We start from the raw sequence: 16,008 nt of genomic DNA on the forward strand, positions 1-16,008 counted from the left end.
ACTTTATTTTCATTTATGTTTTACATGATTCAATTATTATTATCACATTATTTTCCCTCCTCCCCTCCATTTTTCTTTTCTTGTGGGGTGAGAGATGCCTTGTGTCAATTGATTGATTGAGAGAGAAGCTTTTTCTGTGGATATGGTGATATGTGGGGCTCGTCCATTAGTGGTTATTTGTGTCCACGTGGATGAGTTGTACCCGTATTACATATCTGAGAGATAGACCAGGGGTCTCCAAACTTTCTAAACAAAAGGGCCAGTTTATTGTCCTTCAGACTTTAGGGGGGCCGGACTGTGGCCAGCGGGAGTGGAAATTTTTCTGCCATCAGTCAGAGCAAACATCGCCCCATTAGGTATCAGAGGGAGGAATAGTGCCCTATAGTTGCAGTCCAAGGACCCAGACTATGGAACGCTCTACCAACCAGCATCTGATTGGAGGTAAACCACCTGGCCTTCAGGAGAAAGATCAAGACCCATCTCTTCTGAGGGCCCAGGGAATGGATACCAAGCGCCCAGAGGCGATTCAGTTTGCATGTGTTGCGCTATATAAGTTTCTCACTTACTCACTCATAGCTGGTATCATTGGGAGGAAAAGTGCCCCATTGTTAATGTCAGCAGGAGAAATTGTGCCCCATTGTTGATGTCAATTGGCAGAATTGTGTCTTGTATCAGTGGGAGAAGTAGTGCTTCAAGGGCCAGGTTCAGGCAAGCAAAGGGCCGCATCTGGCCCCCGGGCCGCAGTTCGGAGACCACTGAGATAGACCATAGGGCAGAAGACAGATCGACCATATCCTCAGTAAGACAGCATATCTTCTTTTTCTGCTCACCTCACATTTATATATGACCAATAGATGGGAGGAGAGACCGATATACCCCCAGGTGGTGTTGGTGAGTAGACCTTTAATTTACATATCCTCTAATACAGCCTGGGGCCTTTATATTGAATATAGGAAGAAATTATAACCCCGATGTTGATGTTTTCACCATTTAAACTTGGTAGATGTTTGTAACGGACCTATGAACTATTCTGCCTACAGAGGACTGCATGACTTGTTACTGAGCTCAAAGGGTTAATTGTAGAGGGACTTTTAGCTAAATGCTAATTGACGCTCTGTTGTGTATTACCAGTTAACAGCCTCTTGCCAGGTGTATGCTAACGTGATGATCTGTGAGTGTGTATTGTTCTAAAGGTTAATTGAATTCTATTGAGAAAGGAATGTGCCCGGCCAGGTCATGTTAAGTGGATCTCGGTGCCGGAACGTCTAGAGACTGATTGATTTAAGGAGATGTCATTATTTCAAAGTATCTGTGTGAAGGGGGGGCGTGTTCCCGTCACAGTTGTAACCGCATATAAGCTAAGGGAAATGTCCCATTAAATCAGTCCTGCTTGACTCTTCAAAACGTAGCCCCGTCTCGTTTCTTGAAAGGGCGTTCGATGGGATATACCGGCGGTACCTGCATATCGCCACTTGCCAGGGAAAAGGACTTCTCCAACGGCTGATACCCTCTCACTATATGGGTAGTCGTTACAATGTTAAAGCGGGAGTTCACCCAAAAAACAATTTTTAACATTAGATTGAGGCTCGTTTTGTGAAGGGGAATCGGTGTTTTTTTTTAAATCAGTACTTACCGTTTTAGAGAGCGATCTTCTCCACCGCTTTCGGGTATGGGCTGCGGGACTGGGCGTTCCTAGTTGATTGACAGGCTTCCGACGGTCGCATACATCGCGTCACGAGTAGCCGAAAGAAGCCGAACGTCAGTGCGGCTCTATACGGCGACTGCGCACCGACGTTCGGCTACTTTCGGAAAATCGTGACCGTCAGAAGCCTGTCAATCAAATAGGAACACCCAGTCCCGCAGCCCATACCCGGAAGCGGCGGAGAACATCGCTCTCTAAAACGGTAAGTACTGCTTCGATTTAAAAAAAGAAAAACACCCGATTCCCCTTCACAAAATGAGTCTCAATCTAATGTTAAAAATTGTGTTTTTGGGTGAACCTCCACTTTAATATTGCCACATAGAGATAGAACGTTGATTTTTTATAGATAACGGCATTGAACTCATCCTTTAGGTGTACCTGATATGGTCCTTCACATACTTTTTATGATCTACAATAAAGGTCACGTTTTAGTTGCGTGGCCTTTTGGCACGTAGGGAAGCGCACCCTCCTCTAGTTATAGAAGTTTTTTGAGCGTCAGGCGACTTGGAGTGGAAATGTGATCCGTCTCCATAGAGAATCATTGAATTTTTTATTTGTTTTTCTCCTCCAGCGTTTTTGAGCTTCCAGCAGATAATCGTTGAGATGTGAATGCGACCTCAAACACAGAAGAGCGATGGCAGAAGGTGACGGGGTGGTCCATTGAGGCATGTTTGAATCCACTTACGGTTGAGCGACTCTCTTCCTTTGTTGGAAGTCCATTCCAAACAACTCGTCTTCTGGTAAAATATGGAAGGTTTTATGCTTTGCTCCTCTAGTTGGAGGTCATGTCCCCCGTGTTCTTCGTCTTGGCTTCCTACTGAAGCTACTTTCCTCCTGGTTATTTATTGTCTATTCTAACTGTTATTTTTGCTGTCATTATCATATCATCCTGTAGAAACTACTGTTAAGCTCCCGAAGAAGCGTCCATACAACGCGAAACATGTTGGGCTAAACACCGCTAACATCCCACCTTTTTGAGAATCCTACTGGTCTTCAAATTATCCATTGAGTGGTTGTTAATCTCCCATTATTTTTTGTCAATTCCTGTACAAGTATTAATTCAAACTATAGGTGGTTTGTTACATTAATGTGTTTGTATCTTCTGGCCATCATTGTGGCACTCTGTTATTCATTTTGTATTTTATCAATTTTGTATTTTATGTATTTAATAAATATCCATTTTTTATTTTATTTACGCCTAAAAAGTCCATCATCTATCCTATGCACACGTGTTTTCTTATACATATGTGTATATCCATTTTTTTCATACAATCTTATCGGGACGTGGCATTTTTACATCTCAGATCCACAGTCCCACTCTGTGATGATTTGATTTTTCATTCTACTTTCCTCCTTAACCTCATCTAACCCCCCCCCCCTTCTGTCTCCTGTGAATAAGCTATCTGTAATGCTACCAATAGCAGAGATTAAAGCAATATTACCCTGAAGAAGCAGGCTTTTGTCCTGCAAAACATTTTGGAGATAAAGAATCTCACTTGAGATCCCTTTTGTGACCACCAATAACTTCCTGGCACAAACGTACATTGTTTTCAAACATTACTATGATGTCTGATATTCAGATTTTAAATCTTCGCTTTTAAAGTTGTGTACAATAAAATAGTATTTTTTATCTTTATAATCTCGTTAGGGAATCGATTATTTTTCATTCCCGTTTACTACCCACAGAACCCGCCCAGAATCTCTGAATCTACACGACTCCCAAAGAATTCTGGGATATTGACTCATTCACCGAGATCTCCTTCCCATTCTTCTCATGTGAGGTTATCCCCACCCCCAGTAGGGTGGAGCTCTATATGTATGGGGCAAATCTAAAATTATCAGGGCATAACGGGGCGAAACTCAATGCCGCCGGTTACAAATGGTCCCGCCCAGTTTTAGGGTGGCGAATGTCTGGACATCTCCTCTGGTCTCTTGGATTACATAGAGGAGTACAAACATTATTCGATCTACCCTGTGAAAGAATGATGCTTATAACTTACCTATTCTCAGAGAGCTCCTGTCAGGTCACGTGATTGGCTCCCAACAGCTGCTTCAGAGAGGGACAGCAGATGTGACATGACCGCACAGGCACTGCAGCCGTTGTTGGCAATCTCTCCTCTCCCCTGAAGCTGGGTCCCACAGGGGAGATCCCGGAAGCAGACCCGAGCACCATAAGAATAGTTATAGCGGAGCTCCACCCTACAGTGAAAGTAATGCTTTATTTATGGGGGGGGGAGGGGGAGGATCTGGTTTCGCCAGTTAAGTTCAGAGCTTGCAACCTTTCCTCATAACCAATATCCTCCAGACCCTTTATTAGCTTTGTTGCCCTTCTCTCTCCATTTCCAGTACATCCTTCCTGAGGACTGGTGCCCAGAACTGGACGGCATACTCCAGGTGCGACCGAGAGTCTTGTAGAGGGGAGAATTATCGTTTTATCTCTGGGGTTGATCCCCTTTTTAATGCCAATATTCTGTTTGCTTTGTTAGCAGCAGCTTGGCATTGCTGAGCCTCTCATCTACTAGGACCCTCAGGTCCTTTTCCATCCTAGATTCCCCCAGAGGTTCTCCCCCCAGTGTATAGATTGCATTCAGATTTTTGCCACCTAAATGCATAATTTTACATTTTTCTACATTGAACCTCCTTTGCCATGTAGTTGCCCCCCCCCCCCCCCCATTAATTTATTCAGATCTTCTTGCAAGGTTTCCACATCCTGCAGAGAAGTTATTGTCCTGCTTAGGTCAGTATCGTCCGCAAGTACAGAGATTGAACTGCTTACCCCTCCTCCAGATCATTTATGAACAAAATAAATAGGATTGGTCCCAGCACAGAACCCTGGGGGACCCCAATAGCCACCCTGGACCATTCCGAGTACCATTCACCACCCACTGAACTCGTCCTTGTAGACAGTTTCCAATCCATGTACTCGCCCCATGGTCCATGTACTCGCCCCATGGTCCATGTACTCGCCCCATGGTCCATGTACTCGCCCTATGGTCCATGTCAACGGACCTTACTTTATACAGTAAACATTTATGAGGAACTGTGGCAAATGCTTTTTCAAAATCCAGATACACCACGTCTACAGGCCTTCCTTTATCCAGATCCACCACGTCTACGGGCCTTCCTTTATCCAGATACACCACGTCTACGGGCCTTCCTTTATCCAGCTACACCACGTCTACGGGCCTTCCTTTATCCAGCTACACCACGTCTACGGGCCTTCCTTTATCCAGATACACCACGTCTACGGGCCTTCCTTTATCCAGATACACCACGTCTACGGACCTTCCTTTATCCAGATACACCACGTCTACGGGCCTTTCTTTATCCAGATACACCACGTCTACGGGCCTTCCTTTATCCAGATACACCACGTCTACGGGCCTTCCTTTATTAAGATACACCACGTCTACAGGCCTTCCTTTATCCAGATACACCACGTCTACAGGCCTTCCTTTATCCAGATACACCACGTCTACAGGCCTTCCTTTATCCAGATACACCACGTCTACAGGCCTTCCTTTATCCAGATACACCACGTCTACAGGCCTTCCTTTATCCAGATACACCACGTCTACGGACCTTCCTTTATTCATATACACCACGTCTATCGGCCTCCCTTTATCTAGATACACCACGTCTACGGACCTTCCTTTATTCAGATACACCACGTCAACGGACCTTCCTTTATCTAGATACACCACGTCTACGGACCTTCCTTTATCTAGATACACCACGTCTACGGGCCTTCCTTTATTCAGATACACCACGTCTACGGGCCTTCCTTTATCCAGATACACCATGTCTACGGACCTTCCTTTATCCAGATACACCACGTCTACGGGCCTTCCTTTATTCAGATACACCACGTCTACCGGCCTCCCTTTATCCAGATACACCACGTCTACGGGACTTCCTTTATCCAGATACACCACGTCTACGGGCCTTCCTTTATCTAGATACACCACGTCTACGGGTCTTCCTTTATCCAGATACACGTCTACGGGCCTTCCTTTATCTAGATGGCAACTCGTCTCCTCATAGAAGGCTAATAGATTGGTTTGGGAAGAACGATTCTAAATGAATCCATGCTGATTACCGCTTACGATACCGTTCTCATTACTAAAATCTTGTATAGAGTCCCTTATCATCCCCTCCAAGAGCTTACATACTATTGATGTTAGGCTGACTGGTCTGTAATTCCCAGGGATGTATTTTGGACCTTTTTTAAATATTGGTGCTACATTGGCTTTTCTCCAATCAGCTGGTACCATTCCAGTCAGTAAAAATTAGGAACAATGGTCTGGCTATCACTTGACTGAGTTCCCCAAGTACCCTCGGGTGCAAGCCATCTGGTCCCGGTGATTTATTAATGTTAAGTTTCTCAAGTCTATTTCTAATTCTGTCCTCTGTTAACCATGGAGGCGCTTCCTGTGATGTGTCATGAGGATGATGTTTGCTCACACTGCCGCAGCATAATTTATACCGCACTTTGCATTTGGCAAGTAGTACTGCCACCAAATCCGACCCCATTCAAGAGAAAGGGGGGGGGGGGCACTGCAACTGCCCAGCAACAGTGCTTATGTGACATTGAAGGCTGGTTCAAACCACAAAAAAACGGTTTCCGAATGTGTTGCTGCATGCAAATTTTTAAAGCAGCCCGATGCATTTTTTTTGCGTTTCCGGATGCATTCCAGATGCTTTTTTTTTAGATGCATTGCAGTGCACTCCGGTGCATTTTTGATGCGTTTTACCTAGTGCTGTCAAGCGATTAAAATTTCTAATCGCGATTAATCGCATTAATGTCATAGTTAACGCACGATTAATCGCGCGATTAAGGAGGTTCACCCTTTAAAACATATTTTTTTTGTTTTCTTATTTATTTATTTATTTTTTATAATATTAAATTGTGTTTTTTTATTTTTTTACATTTTGATCACTTTTATTGCTGTCACAAGGAATGTAAACATCCCTTGTGACAGCAATAGGTGGTGACAGGTACTCTTTATGGAGGGATTGGGGGTCTAAAAGACCTCCGAGCCCTCCTTTGCACTTCAAAGTATTCAGATCGCAGAAAACGGCGATTCTGAATACCGTGTACATTTTATTAAATCCGGCGCCATTGGCAGCCGAGAAACCCGGAAGTGACGTCATGACGCCGCTTCCGTGGTTTCAATGCGGAGACTGAATCAAAGCCGTTTACGGCTTAGTGTCAGTCTCCGCCTGGACACAGAACGCGGCGGATGGAGGATCGGGTCTCCTGGTGGGACGGGAGGCCCGGTCAGAGCGGCGAAAGGCGGCGGGAGGGGGGGGATGTCCCCTCCCGCTCCTCCGGCATAACAACCGATCGGCTTTTAGCCGCATCGGTTGTTATGTTTGGATAGCCGATCCCCCGCTCTAAACAACGGTACCGGGATGATGCCTGCGGCTGCAGGCATCATCCCGGTATAACCCCCGAACGCCGCCAAGTTAATCGCGCGATAAAAAAATTGACGGCCTTAACATGGGTTTGTGTTAACGCGTTTAACTGACAGCACTAGTTTTACCGCATTCCAGTACAGTGCAGGAAAAATGCAGCATGTTCTTCTAGTATTTCTGGAACTGACTGCACTGGTGTGAACTATTCCATTGGAAACCATGTTACCTACTTTCCATGCGTTTTTGATGCAGAAATGAAATAAAAAAAAAAACGCATTGCATGTGGTGTGAACTGGCCCTAAAGACTCTTTTAAAAAAAATAAACAAACATGTTATAATTACCGGCTCTGTAATGGTTTTGTACAGAGCAGCCCGGATCTTCTTCTCAGGTCCCCCCGCCGGCACTCCTGGCCCCCTCCCTCCTTGCTCCCCAGTGCCCCCAGAACAAGCCACTTGCAATGAGGACACCCAAGCAGTCTCACAAAGCCATGGCTCTGCATTGTCCATTCACACGCGGAGCTGCGGTCCTCCCCAGAGAGCCGAGGCTCTCGTGCACATTGCTGGATCGAGATGGGGGTCGGGTAAGTATTGGGGGGGCTGCACACAGAGGATGCATGAAGGTAAAAAACGTTGAGCCTTTAGAAGCACAGATGGCTGCTGGGTAGTGCTGCGGCCTTTCAAGGGTTAAAACAGGCAGTGATGAGACATCGTTCTGAGCGGTCTGTCAAATGTTTCTAAAAAGCGACACACGCAGGTTGCTTTGGGGGTTGGGGGGTAATCCCCCCCCCCCCCAAGTGTAAACACTCCTTACATATAGACCGGCCCCGCTACATGCAACTTCTTCCCCCCCCCCCCCTTCCATGACGCGTTTTTTGTATGATGAGAAATATACAAGTCTGTCATTTTCTTGCAGATGGTGGCATGCGTTGCTCACGGCTTCTACCATCCATACACAGAACGGAGTCACTAGAGTAGTATACGGCTGTCAGTATACAGAAAGCTACAACTAAGCTGCAGGCAAAGAACGGAAAGTGACAGTTTTATACCCACCATTCGCATTTATCCGGAACACATCGGCCGAGGTGAGCTGGAAGAGCTCCTGGATCTCATTCGGGTCAACCTGAGTGGCTGGAAGAAAAAAACAACAACATTATAAACACATTCAATTTTCTACAACTTTATCATCCTGTGATGGTAAAACACGCACATTTATATCAAAGCGTCATTGTGATCAACAAAAACAAACACCTAAAGGGTGACGTCTTCCTCACATACGGATGACCCAACTCCACCCCCCCCCCCCCAACACCCACACCACCATTCACAGACAAACCCCGCAAACCCCGATCATACTTCCCGCCCCCCCCTTCACAAGTCACCTCATGGTAGAAATTCCTGTAGAACAGGGGGTGGTCAAACTTTCTAAACAAAGGGCCAGTATACTGTCCTTCAGAGTTATGGGGGGCCTGGCTGCGGACATCAGGAGTAAACAATGTCCTGGCATCACTGGGAGGAAACTGGGCCCCATTATTGTCACTGGGAGGAAACTGGGCCCCATTGTTGATGAAACCGGGAGAAATTGGGATTAGATGGGGAGACTGCGAGCCAGGCCTTCTCATCCAGTGTCTAACCTCACAGATGTGCTTCTGGAAGAACGGTCAAACATTCCCATAGACACACCCCTAAACTCTGTGGACAGTCTTCCCATAGACACACCCCTAAACTCTGTGGACAGTCTTCCCATAGACACACCCCTAAACTCTGTGGACAGTCTTCCCATAGACACACCCCTAAACCCTGTGGACAGTCTTCCCATAGACACACCTCTAAACCTTGTGGACCACCTTCCCATAGACACACCCCTAAACTCTGTGGACAGTCTTCCCATAGACACACCCCTAAACCCTGTGGACAGTCTTCCCATAGACACACCCCTAAACCCTGTGGACAGTCTTCCCATAGACACACCCCTAAACCCTGTGGACAGTCTTCCCATAGACACACTCCTAAACTTTGTGGACCGCCTTCCCATAGACACACCCCTAAACCTTGTGGACAGTCTTCCCATAGACACACCCCTAAACCTTGTGGACCGCCTTCCCATAGACACACCCCTAAACCTTGCGGATAGTCTTCCCAGAAGAGTTGAAGCTGTTATAGCTGCAAAGGGCGGGGCCAACTCAATATTGAACTGTCATTAAAGTTCATGTGTGTAAAGGAGGTGTCCCAATACTTTTGATAATATAGAGTGTGTGTGTGTATATGGCCTCAGCAGTAAGCGATTGACTTTCATGTAGAAGTTATGTGATTGGTCTCTATGATGAGAAGCTCGTGCACGGGGGGGGGGGGGGGGGGGGGGGGGGGGGGGGGAGTACAGAGGTTGCTCCATATAACATTACTGCAAAGCTCAGAAAGAAAAGTTACACACGGATTTTGCATTTACAAAGTTCATTCAGTTTACAAGGAATATTTCCATCTCTGCCCCCCCCCCCCCTATATATATATATATATATATATATATATATATGCATACACACACGGTATATACCAGGGATATTCAATTAGCGGACCTCCAGCTGTTGCAGAACTACAAGTCCCATGAGGTATATAGCAAGACTCTTTCAGCCACAAGCATGACACCCAGAGGCAGAGGCATGATAGGACTTGTAGTTTTGCAACAGCTGGAGGTCCGCTAATTGCATATCCCTGGTATATACCGTATCTGTGTGTGTGTGTGTGTGTGTGTGTGTGTGTGTGTGTGTGTGTGTATATATATATATATATATATATATACACTAGTACAGCAGGGAGTCGGCAGTAAAGGGAATGCTCTGCAGAGTTGTAGGAAGGAGGCCCGTGGTCTGTACGGTGCTCTCCATGGTGCTGGAATCCGTGTGCATCGCTCCTCCTCCTCGCTGGAATCTGATCAGGAAAAAGGGGGCGGAGCTCCACATATTCCGAGGACATTCATGGAATTCTCTTCTATCCTTTCCTCAAAGGTCGGTTATCCAGAAATATGTAAGAGAGGATCCTACAACACTCCTCTGTATTCTATCATTTATATAGTGTGTATTATATCTCATAATAGAACATATATATATATTTTTCATAAAAGCCCCCCCCCCCCACCGCCTTTTGCCAATCTGCGCACATTAACCACTTAAGGACCCCTTCACGCCGATATACGTTGGCAGAATGGCACATCAATGTACCTGTATGTTGCCCTTTAAGTGCCCAGCCGTGGGGTCACCGGCGCGTGCACGCGACCCGGTCCGAAGCTCGGAGGCCGCGGGACCCGATCGCCGCTAGAGTCCCGTGATCGGTCCCCGGAGCTGAAGAACGGGGAGAGCTGTGTGTAAACACGGCTTCCCCGTTCTTCACTGTGGCGGCGTCATCGATCGTGTGATCCTTTTATAGGGAACCACAATTAATGATGTCACACCTACAGCCCCCACCCCCCTACAGTTAGAAACACAGATGAGGTCACACTTAACCCCTTCAGCGCCCCCTAGTGGTTAACTCCCAAACTGCAATTGTCATTTTCACAGTAATCAGTGCATTTTTAATGCATTTTTTGCTGTGAAAATGACAATGGTCCCAAAAATGTGTCAAAATAGTCCGAAGTGTCCGCCATAATGTCGCAGTCACGAAAAAAAATCGCTGATCGCCGCCATTAGTAGTAAAAAAAAAATATTAATAAAAATGCCATAAAACTATCCCCTATTTTGTAAACGCTATAACATTTGCGCAAACCAACCGATAAACGCTTATTGCGATTTTTTTTTACCAAAAATATGTAGAAGAATACGTATCGGCCTAAACTGAGGAAAAACATTTTTTTTATATATTTTTGGGGGATATTTATTATAGCAAAAAGTAAAAAATATTGCATTTTTTTCAAAATTGTCGCTCTATTTTTGTTTATAGTGCAAAAAATAAAAACCGCAGAGGTGATCAAATACCGCCAAACAAAAAGCTCTATTTGCGGGACAAAAGGACGCCAATTTTATTTGGGAGCCACGTTGCACGACCGCGCAATTGTCAGTTAAAGCGACGCAGTGCCGAATCGCAAAAACTGGCCGGGTTTTTTAGCTGCCTAAAGGTCCGGGTCTTAAGTGGTTAACCAATCATCACGCTGCATTGTGCAAATCAAACATCTCTTGTTTGGCTTTCAACAAAATAAACAATCACTATGTGACGTTCTACATTGGAAATAAATAAATCCGCTGCTTTCAGAAGACGCGATCTCTCACATTCCATGACTAGATACCCGGGGCTGCCCCCCAAACATGCCCCGGGGTACAATGGAGGCATTTGGACTCGGTACCCAAGGATCAGACAAAAATTTTAATTTAAAATAACATTTTATTCATAGAAAAAACATCATTAACACAATTTGAGAAAAGAAACAATTACACAATCAAAAGATACAACTGTGTATTGTTCATATAAGAGGGTTCAGAAGGTCGATGGGCACCGGAGATCAGACGGGGGGGCACCAAAATGTAGGTCTTGACATATTTTGGTGCCCCCCGTCTGATCTCCGGGGTTTTTCGACCTTCTGAACCCTCTTGTATGAACAATACACTGTTGTATCTTTTGATTGTGTAATTGTGTCTTTTCTCAAATTGTTTTAATAATTTTTTTTCTATGAATAAAATGTTATTTGAATTACAATTTCTGTCTGATCCTTGGGTCCCGAGTCCAAATGCCTCTTTTGTCCCCCCGGGGCATGTTTGGGGGCAGCCCCAAGTATCTTGTGTCAACATTAAGGCTGCATTCACATCTAGGCGGACAAAATCGCGGCGTTTTGTCCCGCGAATTGCGGCGACAAATAGCGGCGTTTTGTCGCCGCGATTGTCCGCCTAGATGTGCCCCTAGATTGTCCCCCTATGGAGAGGGTTCCCATCTATTATGCCGAACGCCGAAAGGTCCGGGACTTTTTTTCAGGCGTACGGCGTTCGGCGTGGAGATCTGAACCATCTCCATAGAGGGCAATGTTAAATCATCCCTCTGGCGGCAGCGGCGTCACACTACAGGCGACAAAACGCCTAGGTGTGAATGGGCTCTTAACCATTATGGATGATGGTACCCGCCCCTACCTTTAGATTAACCCCTTCAATACCGGGGGACACTTACACACCCTTCCTGCCCAGGCCAATTTTCAGCGCTGTCACTTTTTAAATGACAATTGCGCGGTCGTGCAACACCCATAAGTACCCATCATTGCAACCTTTCAATGCCCATCAGTGCCACCTATCACAGCCACCCATCAGTGCCAACTTACCCCCCCATGCTAACCCCTTTAGTCCTGCAATCAACTTACCCCCATGCTACTCCCCAGCCCTGCAGTCAACTTACTCCCCAGTGATATAACCCCCCCCCCCCCCCAAGTCCTGCAGTCAACTTACTCCCCAGTGCTATAACCCCCCCCCCCCCCCCCCAAGTCCTGCAGTCAACTTACTACCCAGTGCTATAACCCCCCCCCCCCCCCCCAAGTCCTGCAGTCAACTTACTCCCCAGTGTTATAACCCCCCCCCCCCCCCCCAAGTCCTGCAGTCAACTTACTCTCCAGTGCTATAACCCCCCCCAAGTCCTGCAGTCAACTTAGTCCCCAGTGCTATAACCCCCCCCCCCACCCCCCCAAGTCCTGCAGTCAACTTACTCCCCAGAGCTAACCACCAGTCCTGTAGGAGAAAAGAATCCCTCCTGATACAAATAAAACCCTGTCGACTTTTTTTCCCCAAATAAACAACGTAGCCAACTATTGCCATGTTTTTTTTCCTTTAGAAAGTCTTGGGTCTGTCTCCAGAATTTTTGCCTCCTACTAATCAGCCAGACCCCCCATCATTCCGGGACCTGTAAACACCACACAAGATGGCTTGGAAGACAGCGGGGCCAACTAAACCTTCACAGCAAAAAAGGAGATTTGGATAAAACTTCAGCTGCCTCTACTCTCAGGATCTACTGATCATTTTGTCATGCGTTTGTTTTTTTACCAAAGCTACCCTCTGCTTATACATATTGGCCTGGATTCAAGAAGCAATTGCGCCTGTGTAACCATAGGTTACAAGGCGCAATTGCTTACTTGCCCCGGCGTAACGAGTTCTCCTGATTCAGGAACCTCGTTACGCCGACTGCAGCCCAAGATATGCGCGGCATAAGGCTCTTATGCCCGCATATCTTAGGCTGCATTCTTGCGATGGCCACTAGGTGGCGTTCCCGTTGTGCTCAGCGTATAGTATGCAAATTGCATACTAACGCCGATTCACAACGTTGCGCGAGCCCTGCGTACGCAATTTACGTCGTTTCCGTACGGCTGTTTTTGCGTAAGGCTGCCCCTGCTATTAGCAGGGGCAGCCAATGTTACGTATACCCGTCGTTCCCGCGTCGCGAAATTTGAAATTTAAGTATTTTGCGTAAGTGAATCGTGAATGGCGCTGGACGCCATTCACGTTCACTTTGAAGCAAATGACGTCCTTGCGACGTCATTTGCTGCAATGCACGTCGGGAAAGTTTCCCGACGGAGCATGCGCTCTACGATCGGCGCTGGAACGCGCCTAATTTAAATGATTCCCGCCCCCCTACGGGATCATTTAAATTGCGCGCGCTTGCGCCGGGCATTTTGCCGGCGCGCCCACGCAATATACTGAGCTACTGCTCCGTGAATCAAGGGCAGCGCAGCAAATTTGCGGAGGTGCAGGGAAAAAACGCGCAATTCTACCTGAATCCAGCCCACTGTATATCCCATGCTTGGTATGAATTGGTGATGCTTGTGAGATGCTTATTATGATTGTAAGTTAAAGGCCAACAGAACTTCTTCAAAAGTTTTAACAAAACAGCAAAAATCAGCGTGCGGCTCGAAGTTCCGATAACGAACGTTGCCGGTTTCCTCTTTGAAAGTCTAATAAGATTATTTTTAAATCAAAAAGGCGACAGAAAGGTCTGGAAGAGGCGTTTCATTAAAAGTCAGCGCAGAGATATTTCGGGATTTAGGTCGTCCTCGAGCGGAGACGCTCTGTGAACGCGAGTTTTGGATGAGGTACGATCGACGGCCCAGCTACGCAGTAGGTTCTTCAAAAAACGGAATTTTCTGCCGTTCTTATCAGCTTTTCAAAGTTCTCCTTTCGTGAGACCAGAAACTGATCGAGCGCCAATAAAAGGCGCAGCAGATGTTGCAGATTAGTCACCTTAGAAGTAAAACGATTTTCAGACAATTTGCGAATGTGCGTGGAATACGCTTTCCAGGCTCCAGACATCTGCTTCTCAATTCATCGAGGTCGAGAAAAACACATATCACAGATTTCACGTCAGACATCAATAACCGTCTGCTGCTTCGTGCAAAACCCACACCGGTGATCTGACGATATGGTTCCGGCTACCGAGATGGTTCCTGTAAGGCAGGGGGGGGGGGGGGAACCTGCGGCCCGCAAAATCATTCCATCCGGCCCCCCCCAGTGCCGCTGAGTGTGTGTCTGCGGAGCTGTCAGAAGGAGCCGATGTTTACCTTGTAGTTCCTTCTGACTAGGGGTGCAACGGATCGTCACCGATCCGTGATCGGAACGGGTCACCCCGTTTGGATCGGCACACCCCCCGATCCGCTCCGGAGCCTCGGCCTAGGAAAGTCCCCAGGTTCGGACTAGCTCCAGAGCGGCGGCCATCTTGGTACACCCGACAGCGGCCCTCCTCTCTGTTCACACCCACAGAGGAGGAGGAGCTTGAGGGAAACACACACCGCTGTCTGAGGTCTGCACTACTGTGGGGGTTACTGTCTGAGGTCTGAACTATTGGGGGGGGTTAGTGTCTGAGGTCTGCACTACTGTGGGGGGTTACTGTCTGAGGTCTGTACTATTGGGGGTGTTACTGTCTGAGGTCTGCACTACTGTGGGGGTTACTGTCTGAGGTCTGCACTATTGGGGGGGTTACTGTCTGAGGTCTGCACTACTGTGGGGGTTACCGTCTGAGGTCTGCACTACTGTGGGGGTTACTGTCTGAGGTCTGCACTACTGTGGGGGTTACCGTCTGAGGTCTGCACTACTGTGGGGGTTACCGTCTGAGGTCTGCACTACTGTGGGGGTTACTGTCTAAGGTCTGCACTACTGTGGGGGTTACCGTCTGAGGTCTGCACTATTGGGGGGGTTACTGTCTGAGGTCTGCACTACTGTGGGGGTTACTGTCTGAGGTCTGCACTACTGCGGGGGTTACTGTCTAAGGTCTGCACTACTGTGGGGGTTACCGTCTGAGGTCTGCACTACTGTGGGGGTTACCGTCTGAGGTCTGCACTACTGTGGGGGTTACCGTCTGAGGTCTGCACTACTGTGGGGGTTACCGTCTGAGGTCTACTTTAAGACAGGAAGACATAGCATTGTGGGGGTCGTGACTGTTCAGTGTCTCTTCTAATTTCATTTTGTGGGGAGAATAATTGAAGGAGTTGATATAAAGGCAGGGAGGAAAGAAGGCTTTGTAGGAGCCGGTCCAAGTTCTGTGTCTCTTCTATTGCATGTGGAAGGAAATGATGTAAAGGCAGGGAGGAGAGAAGGCACTGCAGGGGTCCAGCAAAAAAGGTAGCCCCCTTCAAAAGAGGTCCGATATTTACCTTTTCCGTTGCCTGTGTCTCCAATTTGCTGAAGAATCTTCAGGTTGTCTGGTAACCGGCTAGACACCCGAAGTAGAGGTCGACAGATATGGGTTTTTCTCTGGCCATGCCGATATTTAGAAATCAGGGCGACCGATGCCCAATATATGATGCCGATTTTTGAGGCAGATATTTTAGGCCGATTTTTTTTTGGCGGCACTGGATGGCACTAATTGGCACTGGAAGATGGCACTAGCAGAAGGCACTGATTGGCAGGTGGCACTTATTGGCACTGGCAGGATGCACTGGATGG

At 47.1% G+C, this 16,008-nt stretch overlaps 1 protein-coding gene across 2 annotated transcripts in view; it reads right to left on the reverse strand.

Moving 5' to 3' along the window:
* TSNARE1 (t-SNARE domain containing 1) overlaps positions 1-16,008 on the reverse strand; it is a 311,708-nt gene that overhangs the window by 156,686 nt on the left and 139,014 nt on the right. For both annotated transcript variants that reach the window (XM_040352069.1, XM_040352070.1), the window contains one exon: positions 8,171-8,248. In XM_040352069.1, coding sequence (XP_040208003.1) covers positions 8,171-8,248 — 78 coding nt within the window. Of the gene's footprint in view, positions 1-8,170; positions 8,249-16,008 lie in introns of those variants that run through there.

The sequence above is a fragment of the Rana temporaria genome, chromosome 5, assembly GCF_905171775.1.
Source record: "Rana temporaria chromosome 5, aRanTem1.1, whole genome shotgun sequence".
In the NCBI taxonomy this organism is placed as follows: Eukaryota; Metazoa; Chordata; class Amphibia; order Anura; family Ranidae; genus Rana; species Rana temporaria.